Source organism: Capricornis sumatraensis, chromosome 1 (assembly GCF_032405125.1).
Source record: "Capricornis sumatraensis isolate serow.1 chromosome 1, serow.2, whole genome shotgun sequence".
Classification (NCBI taxonomy): domain Eukaryota; kingdom Metazoa; phylum Chordata; class Mammalia; order Artiodactyla; family Bovidae; genus Capricornis; species Capricornis sumatraensis.
In genome coordinates, this window is record NC_091069.1 from 148,376,439 (window position 1) to 148,392,454 (window position 16,016).

At 37.3% G+C, this 16,016-nt stretch overlaps 1 protein-coding gene across 1 annotated transcript in view; it reads left to right on the plus strand.

Moving 5' to 3' along the window:
- The window catches only part of EPHA6 (EPH receptor A6), a 971,878-nt gene that overhangs the window by 723,736 nt on the left and 232,126 nt on the right, over positions 1-16,016 (plus strand). Inside the window, exon 11 of the mRNA XM_068985421.1 lies at positions 9,486-9,671. Coding sequence (XP_068841522.1) covers positions 9,486-9,671 — 186 coding nt within the window. The remainder of the gene's footprint in view (positions 1-9,485; positions 9,672-16,016) is intronic.

A 16,016-nucleotide genomic window follows, 5' to 3' on the forward strand; every position in this document is an offset into this window, starting at 1 on the left:
CTCAAAGACATTGAGTAACTTTCTTTGGGTCACAAAGATTTTTTCAGTTAGATTTTATTGCCAAAATGGTTCTTCTAATAATAGCTTAGAGAATCAATTTTGATAGAGCATCAGGCAGAGTTTTGAAATGCAAATATTTTTTAGCCTAAAGAGGAGCTCTTTCAATCTGGCTTGAGGGAAGAAAGCAGGTGGTATGAGATGCCTGTGATAGGAGTTGATATACTGGATTAAAAAAGTGTTCTGGGAGTAAAGTATCATAGAGTTTGAAAAGTCAAAATATATGAATAAGAATATTCAATAAGTAAGTAATATACTGGACTTCATGATGTCAGAAATAGAAAAAACTTTAACCTTCTTGAGGACAGATTCTTTTTCATGAATGTGCTTTAGCAGAAAAGAAAAAAAACTTGCTCTAAAAGAAAAACAGGCTATCTGATGTTTGGAATGTGTGTGAGAAAAAATGGATAATGTGTTGCTGAACTTATTCACTAAAGAAATCCTTACCCATTGTTTGATAAGGAAGCCATTCTCCTGTCTTGCAGAAATCTTGCTCCCTGGCCTAGGCTTTAAGAACCCAATAGTGAAGGATACTTAGAGTGACATATTTAACATGTCCTCTATGGTATCGGTGTAACTTTAGAAGACTCAGTGGTTACCTGGAACTTTTCTTAGACTCAAAAATCTTTGCAAAAATTTGCTCATTTATCTTTATCTCTCAAGGAGTAGATAGGTGGTAGATATTTAACCTATCCACAATGATACTGAAGCAGGAAAAAGTAATATGACTTCCTCTAATGCCACAAAACAAATTAGTGGTGGGGCCAGAAATAGAAGCCCTGACTTGTAAGAGCCTGTCCTCTTCTGTGTCTCTTCCTGTTGACAAGCATTGTTAAGACATGAGAAATCTTGCTTTGTGTTGAACCTTCCTATGAAGTTGAAACAGAAACATTCAAATATCATTTCAACTGGTGTGAGATTATGTTTTTAAAACAATGTAGTTCTCTTTCATATGTAGAAGGTGTGCTATGTATCAGGAAGAAATCAGACAGAATTAGTCATAAGGATTATGATATTTTATCTTTGAATGACAGACAGTGAGTACAATTGGATAGGTGACCCTGCTGATGACATTAATAATAAAGGAATTTATGTTAAGACCTCAAGAGACTAATAAATCCCTCTAGAACTGAATTAAAAATTTGTTTTATGTGTTTCCTCTACACCTTTTTTAACTCTTTGTATAACACTTCAAAATATTCTTCCTGTTGCCTTTATACCCAGAAATGAAACTGGATTGTTTGCAGTTAAGTTAAAAAAAAAAAAAAAAAAGAAAAAGAACCTGAATACAGAAGGTATTGATGTATCTCTTAGCTGTATACAATGAAAGAAAAGCAAAAGACACTATGCACATTTTAAAAGTTAACATACTGGGACATTTTTACTGTCTCTAAGATATCCTAACTTTAAATCTAGAGTTATAGGTTCCCCTCATTCATTCATTTCATTCATGCAACAAGTATTAAATAAGTGCTTATTATATACTAAGCACTCAGAGTACAATAGGAAATAGAGACAATTAAGGCCCGTGCCATCATGACTTAGATTACAGTTGACAGAATGGGGTTAAGGGGAGCTGTACAAATGGAGAGATAGTTAGTAGATGAGTAAACTAATTAAAAATGAATTTCAAAGATAAATCCACATTGTCAAAAGTGCTATACAGTAAATATGTTACACTAATACTCTTAAGTCAAAGACCCCAGGAACACACTCTAGTTGGAAAAGCTGTATTTATTGCTCATTTCAGCAAGGGAGAACACACGCCATGCGGAACTATAGTATGTGTCATTAAGAGGGTGTTAGAACCTATTAGAGCAATTGGGCTTTGGTTGGGTGATTTGGGAGAGAGTCTAAGGAAGCAGGAGTTCACTCTAGATTAAATGCTATCAGAAAGTGACAAGTCTGCAATTAAATATCTGTGCTCCTTGCCTCCTGTTCACCCTGAGATGTCCAAAATCACAGTGTCTTACACTGAATAGGTAAGATCAAAAGACACTTATTCATTCCATATACTCACAGCCTGGGAAGGGGGGACAGCACATGCTGCATAGGGCCATGCAGACAGGGGTTACACTTGGGAACCCAGTGGACAACTGTGGGTGTGGGAGTTTGGCTTTACAGTGACAAGAGGGTAGGGGACCCCTCCACTATCCTCAGGAGGATGTGATTGGCTTGCTCGAATCATTCCACAGGCTGGCATAAGAGTAAAGCACGCCACTCAGAGGTGAGGAGGAACTGCATCTGAAGTGTTTGATAAGGCAGCTTGCTTGACCTTATCTGTGGGAGCAGAGTGAGAAGGAAAACTCGTGGTAGAGCCATTTGAGGCCCTACCTATTTCCCCCAGGTGTTAGATAGCACATAATTTCAAGACATATTATAGCATGTAAGTGAATCTTATCTACAGGGAAGGGAGATGAGAACAAGAAAAAAGTTACCTTGTTCTTCAGTCACTAAGTTATGTCCAACCCTTTGCAGCCCCATTGACTGTAGCACACCAGGCTTCCCTGTGCTTTACTATCTCCCAGAGTTTGCTCAAACTCATGTCCATTGAGTTGGTGATGCCATCCAACCATCTCAACCTCTGCTGCCCACTTCTCCTGCCCTCAATCTTTTTTAATATCAAGTTCTTTTCCAGTGAGTCAGCTCTTCCCATGAGGTGGCCAAAGTATTGGAGCTTCAGCTTCAGTCCTTCCAATGAATATTCAGGATTGATTTCCTTTAGGATTGAGTGGTTTGATCTCGTGGCTGTCCAAGGGACTCTCAAGGTTCTTCTCCAGCACCACAATTTGAAAGCATCAATTCTTCAACACTCAGCTTTCTTTGAGGTCCAACTCTCATATCTTGTACATGACTACTGGAAAAACCATAGTTTTGATTGTGATGGTCAAAGTGATGCCTCTGCTTTTTTAATAAGCTGTCTAGCTTTACTTCCAAGGAGTAAACATCTTTTAATTTCATGGCTGCAGTCACTGTCCGTGGTGATTTTGGAGCCCAAAGAAATAAAATATGTCACTACTTCTACTTTTTCCCCATCTATTTGCCATAAAGTGATGGGACTGGATGCCATGATCTTAATTTTCTGTATATTGAGTTTTAAGCCAGCTTTTTTTTTTTATTTTATTTTTACTTTATTTTACTTTACAATACTGTATTGGTTTTGCAATACATTGACATGAATCCATCACAGGTGTATACGAGCTCCCAATTTTACTCTCCTTTTTTACCCTCAGCAAGAGGTTCTTTAGTTCCTTTTCATTTTCTGCCATTAGAGTGGTATCATCTGTATATCTGAGGTTGTTGATATCTCTCCCAGCAATCTTGATTTGTTTGTGAGTCACGCAGCCTGGCATTTTGCATGATGTACTCTACATTTATGCTAAATAAGTAAAGTGACAACATATAGCCTTGATATACTCCTTTCCCAATTTTGAACCAGTTCATTTTTCCATGTCTGGTTCTAACTGTTGCTTCTTAGCCTGCGTACAGGTTTTGCAGGAGGCAGGTAAGGTGATCTGGTATTCTCATCTCTTTAAGACTTTTCCACAGTTTATTGTGATCCACACAGTCAAAGTTTTTAGTGTAGCCAGTGAAGCAGCAGTATTTGGTTGGTGCAAAAGTAATTTCAGTTTCAGACCCTGAATTTGAAATCATCTTAACTAGGCCCAGACACATCTTTATTAACCAAAATAGGAACCATGAAAAGCATGCATTTTCTGCCTCCTGCTGGTTGTGGAAGCACAACCAGTGCTTCAAAAGTTGAACTAATTGGACTACGAAGTCTTGCCTCAACCACCGTATTCACTTGACCTCTCACCAACTGAATACCACTTCTTTAAGCATTTGACAACTTTTTTCAGGGGAAATGCTTCCACAATGAGCAGGAGGCAGAAAATGCTTTCCAAGAGTTCACTGAATCCTGAAGCATGGATTCTTATGCTACAAGAACAAACGAACTTATTTCTCATTGTCAAAATTGTGTTGATTGCAATGGTTCCTATTTTTGGTTAATAAAGATGTGTCTGGGCCTAGTTAAGATAATTTCACATTCAGAGTCTGAAACTGAAATTACTTAGTCACCTTCCGATGACTGGCCACTATGCCCCTCATCTTCAAGGCTCCTATCTCCTTTGCAAAACTTCTTGAACCACCACTGCACTGTACATTCGTTAGCAGTTCCTGGGCCAAATGCATTGCTGATGTTGCCAGTTGTCTCTGCTTCTTTCATGACCCATTTTGGACTCAAAAAAAAAAAAAGAAAGAAATCACTCAAATTTGCTTTTTGTCTAACATCATTTCCATAGTCTAAAATACATATAAAATAAATAACACGTAATAAGTCATTAGCAAAAAACATAAAGCAAGAAATATGCATTAAAATGATGTATAACATAGCTATATTTATTTAAGAATGTATTCCAATATCAAATGACAAATTTCAACAATGCAAAACCGCAATTACTACCAACCTAATAGAGCTGAAGAATTGATGCTTTTGAACTGTGGTGTTGGAAAAGACTCTTGAGAGTCCCTTGGACAGCAAGGAGATCCAACAAGTCCATCTGAAGAGTAATCAGTCCTGAATATTCATTGGAAGGACTGATGCTGAAGCTGAAACTCCAATACTTTGGTCACCTGATGTAAAGAACTGACTCATATAAAAAGACCCTGATGCTGGGAAAGATTGAAGCTGGGAGGAGAAGGGGACAACAGAGGATGAGATGGTTGGATGGCATCACCGACTCAATGGACATGAGTTTGAGTAAACTCCAGGAGTTGGTGATGGACAAAGAGGACTGGCATGCTGCAGTCCATGGGGTCGCAGAGTCGGACACGACTGAGTGACTGAACTGAACTAAATAGATATTTTTTCAAAAGTTCGTTTGGGTTTTTTCATAATATGTAGTGAAAAACCTGTGGAAACTTTTTGGCCAACCGAATAATTGGTAGAGAAGTAGCAATCACTCATTTTAGTCATGAGAGTAGGAGATGTTTAGTATTTTGGGCAATATGACCTTGTGTTTTTTTTCTGTGCTTAGGCAAAATGATGCATTAGCCTTGCTCAGTCTCATTATATTGTGTCTCAGAGTAACCTTGATGCAGTTGGAAGGATGTCTGATAGGAGAATAACAGCCCAGCTCTGAGAATGAGGCTGGCTTCTTATTGCAGAGCTGCTATTTTTTTTTTTTCTTTCTTATTTGGAGGGACCTGATATGGGTGGGGAAGACCCCCTGCAGGAGGAAATAACAACTCAGTCCAGTATTCTTGCCTGAAAAATCCCATGAACAGAGGAACCTGATGGGCTACAGTCCATGAGGTCACAAAGCATAGGATGCAACTGAGCATGCATGCATGATATTTGGGAAATTAAATCAGATGAGTTAATCAGAAAAAATTTTCTGAGGAGGGGAAAGCTTGGCATTTACTGCTTATATGTAGCCATCACATAGAGAAGAACTGAGGAGAATGGAGACAAGGGGAAAAGGGGGACAAATTGTGGAAGGCATTCCTATCAGAGGGAAACAGCAAGTGTGAAGAAACATCTCATTATACCTGAGAGGTAATGTTTGAAAAAAATACATCAGAAGTGTGACTCTTTGTTCCAGTGATTCTCAAGGGGTTGGAGGTAAGGGAGTTCCAGAATCTCAAAACAGGGGGAGTAAAATCTCCGAAAGTCTCCAGGGGATGGTGATATGACAGTTCTCCAAGACAGATTGTCCCTTGTTGACTCTATCCTCCTCCACAGTTTTAGTTAGACCATCTAGGCTTTATGTGGAAAATTCAATTGATAATTGATCATTTAGTTTGGCCCTATATATCATACAATAAAATTGCTTGTCCAGAAAGGTTTTACCACCATCCAGGGAAATAGATGAGATTGTTAGCAAATGCATGGGCTGTCAGTGGCAGATCAATTATCCTAGATATATTTTTCTTTACTCTCTTGAAACTAGATAGACTGTAGTGATTTTTACAATACTTCTAATATACAGAGTGTTTAAGTGAGGTCTCTACTTCCATTTTATAGTGAAGAATTCCTAATAATATGGTTTTATCATTCCATCTACCTGTGCATATCCAGTTGATGTGTTTAAACACTATTTAATAGTGAGTTTGAAGACATCATTATTAACAAATGCAAATTTAGCATACTAACACAAAATATATTTACCATGATAAATATGCCCAACAGCAGAGAATGTTAATTATAACCATTCACTCTGAAGCCAGATTTCCTGGGTTCAAATTACAGCTCTACCGCTTTGTAGTTATGTTACCATGAACAAGTTACTTAGCTCATATGCCTCAGTATCTTCTATAATGTGAAGATAATAATGGTACCCACCTCAAAGGTTTGTTGTCAAAATTAAAATATATTTTAAATTTTTAGACTGCCTCCCTCATGATAAGCGTTTCATAAGTGCTAGCTCTGTGGTAATGATGATGACATTGTATTGGTAAAAGAAAAAAGTATTTAACAACATATTTCTATACTTTATGTGTTAATTATGAACTAACCAGTATATATAAAAGTTCACAGATCTTATTAAGGAATGAATCATTTTCCCTGTGATAATATATAGGGCCTCTACTCTTGCTTTAAGAGAAATCATAGAATGGATTAGTTTGGGGCAATATCTTAAAATATGCTCTTAATTTACAGTATTTTTTCCTCTTTGACTTATTTGTCTGATTCATCCAGGCCTACCACAAATAATGGTTTTATTACACTCTGTAATTGAATGTTTTGGGCTTTGCCTAAAGAATGCATTAGGAGTCTCAGCTCTTTAATTGAGGCAGCCATATTTAGTGTCACTGAAATAAGTGTGATAACAGCTTGATCACGCGAAGCTTGACGTGAAGAAAATACCTGCATTGTGTTAATAAGATATTTGAATTTCAGACAACAGAAGACCAAAGAAAATTGCCACTCTGCCTGTCTTGATAAAATACCAACAGAGCTTGCTATTCATTTCAGTATATGCAAAAGTTTATTTGAATTACTGTGAAATGTTAACAGAAAATCACTTGCAGTCTGGGCTCATGGCAGGTGACAGGTATTAAAATATTGTTGAATGTTTATATATACTAACAAGTTTATTAATCAAAATAAAAGGAAGAAGAAAACCATATTTGTTTGTCCTTCGTATTCATTAAAACAAACCAGAGTGATCTGAGGAGAAATTTCAAGTATTTTAGTAGACCTGGATATATCAGACATTAATTTAAACACATACCTTTACTCTCAAAGTTCACAGCCTCAATAGAAAAGTGTAGAAAATTTCTATCAATAACCAATTTTTATGTCCAAGAGAAAATCTTTTAAAAATTAAAAACATTATTACAAACAAAACTGGGAATTATGGCTTCTTTTTCCTGTGAATATGCACATACGTGCTCAGTCATGTCCAGCTCTTTGCGACCGCCAGGCGCCTCTGTCCATGGAATTTCCCTAAGAATAATGGAATTTCCAGCTAAGAATACTGCAGTGGGTTGCCATTTCCTTCTTCAGGGGATCTTCCAAATTGAGGGACTGAAGCCATGTATCTTGTGTCTTTGGCATTGACAGGTGGATTCTTTACCACTGGCACCACCTGGGAAGCCCCAGTGAACATAAAGAATATTTAACTTCCAACGTGTTGAGAGCATCATTAAGTAAAACAAACAAAAAAACAAAACTATTCTTGTTTTAATGTCAAATTATGTAAGATTTACCCGATATCACTTGCACTGAATTTAGGGACCACGTTCTAGTCAGTTTTTTGTTTGCTTATTAATTTATTTTTCATATATATAAAAAATTCTTGCTAGACTGCTTTCGACTTCTAATGAACATGTTTGCACATAATTTAGGAAGCAAAGTTTTGGCTTTTCCTTTTCAGTTTTTCACTTAGAAAAAAATCTTAGCATCTATACCTAAAGATAGTTAATATTCATTGACTGTAATGAATTGGTCCAAAGAAAATATGGATAACTGAAATCTCTGGTGCTGTAAAAATTAAATTTTTTCCTCTACACTTAAACTTACATAGCATCAAGCTCCTGTCCAGAACTGCTAGCTAATAAACCAACTGAAGATATTTTAATTTTCATTTTTAACCTTTCCTTTCATTTTCTTTCACCTTTAAAATTTATATAACTTAAATCACATGAATAATACTTTACAGTTTATAAGCACTTTTACATATATTGCTAGTTTTGATCTTTTCAGTTTCCTTATGGAGAAGGGACATTTATAGAATTGCAGGTTTTATTATATTTACTTTATATATAGATAAACTGTTGATCAAACATCATACTCTTTGTTAATACAGGGAATTGATCATAGAAAAATGGTCTGGAATGTCAAGCTTTATTGAATTTATTGCATTGCATGAGAAAGCCTCTGACCTCCCTTCCCACAATAACTCCTGTAGTCAGCCTTGTCTCCTGCCGCCCTGTATCCATATCACTGTTTACTGTTTCTGATCTTTGAATCTTTGTCTTCATTTCCCTCTCTCCATATACCCCTGTCTGAAATTTGGCTGCTTTTCTTGAGTATACAAATCCTACCACTCAGTCAAGGTCCAGCAAAAGTTCCATCTCCTTGAACAAATCTTCCAGCTCCTATTGTTCTTACTGAAATAATACAGCATTTGTGGGCATTGGTTCTTAGGTTCCCAAGTGTTTCATTATTCAGTGTTTCATCTAAATTCTCCTAACAGATTATAAGCTGCAAAGAACAGACATCAACTCTTACACATCTTTGAAACCCACAGCGCTCTAGCACTAGATACATTTGTACTGAATTCATGGTAAATATTTGTCTGTTTTTTTAATCTGTCTATTGGAGCCATTGCTGAACTATAGATGATCTTACTGCACTTATATTCAAACCATGCGATGTACAATTTAGCCTCTATAGTCACTCATTATAGTTGAGTTCAGTGTGATCTTTTCAATATGTATGTATGCCAGTTGACCCTAGCATTGATTTCTAATAGCAGTAAAGCCCAGACATATGGCTTGTGGAATCAAATCAACTACATATGCCTGAAGGATTCTCTGAATAGAGCAAGCATTTGGCCCATATATCAGTATTGAGAACAGGAACAGGAAATGTTATGCAGTGATTGCTTTTCTAGAGAATTACATTAGCATCACGCATTCTGCTAGTCATAATTCCTCAGCAGATCAGGGCTATCTATCAATGGTACTTCCTGTGGTACAGCATATGAAAATGCATTCCATTATTCATTATAAATGGTGCTGATCAGGCATATGTCATTACAAATTAAATTTTTAAAGATGAGATCTCTATGTAAAAATGGCACACTTGAGAGTCACTATTTTAAAAAAACATGAACATGGTACTTTGTGGCAATTTGGTTTTTCTGGAATATAAGTATTCTGTTGAAAGAAAGAACTACTTTTGTTCATATTTTCAGGTGAATTTGGAGAAGTCTGTAGTGGGCGTTTGAAAACACCAGGGAAAAGAGAGATCCCAGTTGCCATCAAAACTTTGAAAGGTGGCCACATGGATCGGCAAAGAAGAGATTTCTTAAGAGAAGCAAGTATCATGGGTCAGTTTGACCATCCAAACATCATTCGCTTAGAAGGTGTTGTCACAAAAAGTAAGTACTGATTTTCTTTTATACATCTATCTCAATTATTTTTAAAAAATGTTTAATAGCAATATCACAGCTATTACAAGGATAACTCAGTTCAGATGTCATGTTCAGATATCACCCCTCAGAGTCTTGGTATTAGGCTATGACAATATCAGAGTTTGCATTGGTTGCCAAACAGCTTTGAAATGCTTTTTATTACCTGTGAAGCATTTGCTAATTTAGCTTGAAGTACTATATCAAGGTAAAGGGTTATATATGTTTTTCTAATTTCTATAAGCAATTCACTTCTAAAACTGCATAAATTTAAATATAGGAGAAGCATTTAAAATACTTGGGGTCATTAAGTTAGTTCTATTTGGAAATAGATGTCATATACAAATATAGAATGCATTATCTAAAGTAAAGCTTTTAAATAAAAAGTTCTTTATGCAACCCATCTTTATAAATGCCATTAGAACTATATTATTTTAATTTATACAAAATCAAGAAGTGAATTACAGTTTCTGAAATAAAAATCCTGTTTTTACAGAAATAAGATCAAAAACCATTCCTTTGGGAAAAAAAATTTCTTAAAAATCCCAAATTAATCATATACTCCAAGAAACAGATTGCAATATATTCACTTTTATTTGAATAATGACAAGATGTCAAGCTTAATATTTCTCCTTATTTTATTCACTAATGAGTTATATAAAACTCCATACAGAATGGCATAAAAAACTCATAAAAATTATTGAAATCTTTGAGAGGCATTTTTCTTTCATAAAACTGAATTTTTTTAAACTATGTAAATGATTTTGAAATTTCATGTTATATTTGGAGGAAGAAAGGTGTAAAAGCTTACTAAAAACATGTAATTGTGCCTGGAACTCAAAAGTCCTTTTCACAGGCCTTGGCTAACATGCTACCCAAGGAGAGCAGATTGCTGATAGCCATGGTAGCTTGGAGGACACTAAAGAATGCTTTTGATTTCAACTGTTGCCGTGGTCTAAATTCTTAGTGGCCTTACTAGAACCTCCCAGTATTCATGCCCTTGTGTTGTTCTCTTCCACATTGATTCTGGGCTTGTTCGTGTGACTAGCCTCGGCCTGTGGTACATTAACAAGTGTGATGCAAGTGGAAGCATCTTACATGTCTGTCCAGTGGAGCCTGTCCTTTGGAAACACTCTGACACATGACTCAGTCTCAAGGGCTAAGCAAAGCCAGTCCATTTGGAGGGGCCACATGCAGCAGACTGCAAGGACGAGCACTGAGGCATTTTAGTCACAAGAGCTCCCAACAGGTAGTCCTGAGTGGCAGGTTTGTGAAGAACCATCTCAGACATTGCAGTCCCTACTACAACCACCAGATGGCTGCAGCTGCAACTGATATTTTGTGGAGCAAAGGAATCACCTAGTTTAATCCAGTCAACCTATAATAAAATCATGAGAGTTAATAAAATGGCTGTTTTAATTTTCTCATTTTGGATAGTTTATTACACAGCAATGTATAACCAAACCAAACATCAGTTAGAATTCCACTCCTGCCACTGAAGATTTGTACGGATCTTCAGTGTATGGATGTGAGAGTTGGACTGTGAAGAAAGCTGAGCACTGAAGAATTGATGCTTTCAAACTGTGGTGTTGGAGAAGACTCTTGAGAGTCCTTTGGACTGCAAAGAGATCCAACCAGTCCATTCGGAAGGAGATCAGCCCTGGGATTTCTTTGGAAGGAATGATGCTAAAGCTGAAACTCCAGTACTTTGGCCACCTCATGTGAAGAGTTGACTCATTGGAAAAGACTGTGATGCTGGGAGGGATTGGGGGCAGGAGGAGAAGAGGACGACTGAGGATGAGATGGCTGGATGGCATCACTGACTCGATGGACGTGAATCTGAGTGAACTCCGGGAGTTGGTGATGGACAGGGAGGCCTGGCGTGCTGTAATTCATGGGGTCGCAAAGAGTCAGACATGACTGAGCGACTGAACTGAACTGAACTGAATATAATATTATATATAATTTGGCCTTATGAAGTAGGAACCTTTTATTCTAAATCAACTGAATAGGTTTAATAGGATAATCTAAGGCACTTGTCTGCTAGTTTGAAATAATCAGTTTATTTCACCAAAACATCCAAACAATTAGCCCAGTGATTGCTTTACACCTCTAACAATCTTGTATAAAGTTAAGACCAGTGACCTTTACATAGCCTAATTTGTATGATTCCTAAGTGAAGGTCCTTATTTCATATCAAGAAAAAGACAAGCAAATATATATATATATATATATATATATATATAAAGAAAGATAAAGAAAAGAAAGACTAATTGAGAAAGGATAGATTCAGTAGGCTTTTGAGTGGCAATAATCATTATAATTTTCGCTTGTAAGCATGAGACTCTGGGTCTGTGGCAGTGTGGTGATACTGAGGTGGATGGTGGAGATGCAGAAAGGAATAATTGCCACAGAGATTAGTGGGCATGTTTATACTGTTATCTTCTTGACTCAAATGCTATGGGATTTTTAGGAGAAAGACAATAAATAAATGAATGCCTTATTCCCATAAATACATGGTAATTGCTCCAAGATTGCCCTTAAGCAGCTAAGAGATAGCTAGCAATTAATGTTCCCTAAAGACTACCAATTGCATAAAAGATAATACTGACAAAGTTAAAGATGCAGCGTAGGTTTATATGGCCATGTTAGTAGTGTCCTGGGGTTCTGAGAAATAATGCACAGACTCTCAGTTGAAAGTAATGCAAAATTACAGATCAAAATCTTCATCAGATCCTTTTATAAATTCTTAATATGCATAATTTTTATCTTAGATTAAGTTTTATCACTGAGGGATGCATATTATAAAGTTCTTGGGAACACTTTTGCTGTTTCATACTTGTACATATAACTACTTTTATACTTCAAAGTTAAATGATTAAAAGCTGTATTACATAAAGAAGTGTGCCTGATAAGAGCTGAACCTATTTGTTTGATACACATTATAATTTTTTAACCTGCTAAGATTCAACTAATATAAAAAAGAGTTTAATCCAGTCAAATCATCTGCTTAGCACATACTTTTGCTCAAGAAGCAAATGGAAGCCATCAGTTAGAGCACAGACTTATTGCTATTAGTACCATGGATAGTACCAATTTATAACAATTTATAACAGGTGATGTATACACCAGTGTCATTAACTATATATCCAAAAGAGAAAGTTCTACCCTTCTATAAAAAGATAAGAATAGTGATTAAATAATCAGTCTTCAAAAGACTGGCCCTTCCATTTGAATTCATGATGATATGGAAAACCAAAAGGAGAGAGAATGTAGCACCTACCCCCCAGCTTAGGTAATAGCTAAATGTCAATGTACAAACTGTATCTCAATTAAATCATAAATCCAGTAAGGAATAATAGAAGTCAATCAGCACATCAAACAGATTCCCAAACATAAATTTATTTCATCATGGGATGTTGCTACAGACTCTGAAACAGCATAGACGCTATAACAGAAAGTACTGGGCCTCCACAAACCATCTTTAAACATTCCAGAAAACTGTGCTGGTGGTTTAGTCACCAAGTCGTGTCTAACTCTTGCAACCCCATGGACTGTAGCCAGCCAGGCTCCTCTGTCCATGGGATTCTCTAGACAAGGATACTGGAGTGGTTTGCAGTTTCCTTCTCCAGGGGATCTTCCCGACCCTGGGATCGAACCTGAGTCTCCTTCACTGCGGGCAGATTCTTTACTGACTGAGTAGGCTCCTTCCAAGTAGTTTTGATGAGTCCACATGGATGTTAAATCAGAGAGTAAATTCAAGGTAGTCAAGTAGTAAATACACAAAAACTGCTTCTCTGCTCCCAAAATTGCATTTTACTTGTCAAGTAATACATTCTCGAAGATTTTGACTATGACTGCTGCCCAGTATGATAGCTGCCTCTCCATCTTGTTGTATATTCTGCTACTAGACACTGGGTCTTGTACAAGTCACTCAATACCTTTCAGTTCAGTCCAGTTCAGTCGCTCAGTCATGTCCGACTCTTTGCAACCCCATGAATTACAACACGCCAGGCCTCCCTGTCCATCACCAACTCCCAGAGTTCACTCAGACTCACGTCCATCGAGTCAGTGATGCCATCCAGCCATCTCATCCTCTGTCGTCCTCTTCTCCTCCTGCCCCCAATTCCTCCAAGCATCAGAATCTTTTCCAATGAGTCAACTCTTCACATGAGGTGGCCAAAGTACTGGAGTTTCAGCTTTAGCATCAGTCCTTCCAAAGAACACCCAGGGCTGATCTCCTTTAGAATGGACTGGTTGGATGTCCTTGCAGTCCAAGGGACTCTCAAGAGTCTTCTCCAACACCACAGTTCCAAAGCATCAATTCTTCAGTGCTCAGCTTTCTTCACAGTTCAACTCTCACATCCATACATGACCAATACCTTTAGGCCTCAGTATTTTCCTCTGCACAAAAGATTCAAAAGTTCAGATTGGATTACAAAACAAGAAAGGTCATATCTAACCCTAAAATTTGTGTGTTTCATTCCTTTTCCAAAAGAAGAGTCATGAGATGTTAGTGAGGAAAGCTTGTGACAGTAATAAGTTACCACCCCACCTCCAACTTTATTATAACATCAGGCTGGTATTGCTGATCAGGAAGAAACAAAAAGTGCCTATAATAAAGTGTTTATCTTAGAATCTGTAAGGTAGAAAAGTATAGGTGAGATTTTTGCTATAAGCAAAATCAAGGTTTGAATATATGGAATATATGTTGGAAGGGAGTAAAATATTCTTGGAAACTGATTCTAATGAAAAAAAATAGGCATTTTTTTGAAATTCAACTACTCAGCTAGCTCAGCAAGGTTAAGAGATTTGTTTTACTTTGCTTTGTTTTCAAAGAAACATTTACTGAGCACCACCAAGTTGTCAGACACGATTGCTAATTAAAACCTAAAGACAGAGAAAAAAGGTCTTGGTACTCTTGAGAAGCTCCAGTCCACTGGAAGCAATGAACAAGTAGGCCACTATTTCCCAGTTCTGTGTGGCATGTGCTATTTTGGATACAATTATTCATTAACTTATTCATTATTTTATTCAGAGAATATTGCTTGGGTGCCAACTCTTCTAGTCACTGATGATAGAGTAGTGCAAAAAAAGCTTTAACCAGCTGGAGGAAACAAAAAGGAATCTAAACATGTCAACATAATTTTTATTGGAGTATAGTTGCTTTGCAACGCTGTGGTAGTTTCTGCTGTACAATGAAGTGAATCTGCTGTAGATATGCGTATACGCCCTCCCTCTGGGACCTCCCTCCCACCCATTGATGTCATCACAGAGCACAGAGCGGAGTTTCCTGTGCTTCATAGCAGGTTCCCACTACCTAACTATTCTTCAGACAGCAGAGTATATGTCACTTCACTTCCCAGTTGGTTCCACACTCCCCTTCCCCCACAGGACCGTGCGCCACATCTGCATCTCTATTTCTGCCTTGGAAATAGGTTCTTCTGTACCGTTTTTCTAGATTCCACATTTATGAGTTAATATACGACATTTGTTTTTCTCTTTCTGACTTCACTGTGTAGTACAGACTCTGGTTTCAACCACATCACTACAAATAACCCAGTTTTGTTACTTTAAATAAAGAGGAAAAAAACCTGAGTGAAGCAAGCTATGCCAGGGTTTGGTCTTCTAGGAGAGTATTCTAGGCAGAGGAAACAGTAAGTTCTAAACCCTTGTGGTAAGAAAGAATGTGGCATATTGGGGGAGCATCGAAAACAGCTGGAGCAAAGTAATAACAGTACAGACTATATATTGAAAGAAAAAAGTAGAGGCAGGTAAAACAGTAAGGAGGCTAGCATAGTGATCCAGGTGAAAAATGAACTTGGATTACTAAAATAAGCTCGGAAACAATGAACTCCAATTTGGAAATGATAGGTTGGAAATGTCTTGGATGTTTGAAGACCTCCAGGAAGTCTCTGAAGCCTTGGTGGGATTCTGGCATGCAAGTGCAAATAATGTGCAGTAAGGGCACAAAACGGCAACCCGCTCCAGTATTCTTGCCTGGAAAATCCCACGGACAGAGAAGCCTGGCAGGCTACAGTCCATGGGGCCGCAAAGAGTTGGACAGGACTGAGTGACTAACACACACACCCAAGGGCACAAAAGAACCTGGAGAATAAGACAGAAGCCACAGCCTCAAAGAACACTATTGACAATGGAGAAAAAAATAGTTGATAGCGTGAAAGTGGGAAGAGATACAACCCAAGGAAAAAAGAAAGATGAGAGACCACAAAAAGAATGAAATGAGATTGTCTGTATTTTCTCTCCTCTCCTAACATTCTTAATATTGACTATTTACTGAAAATAGTGATGCAT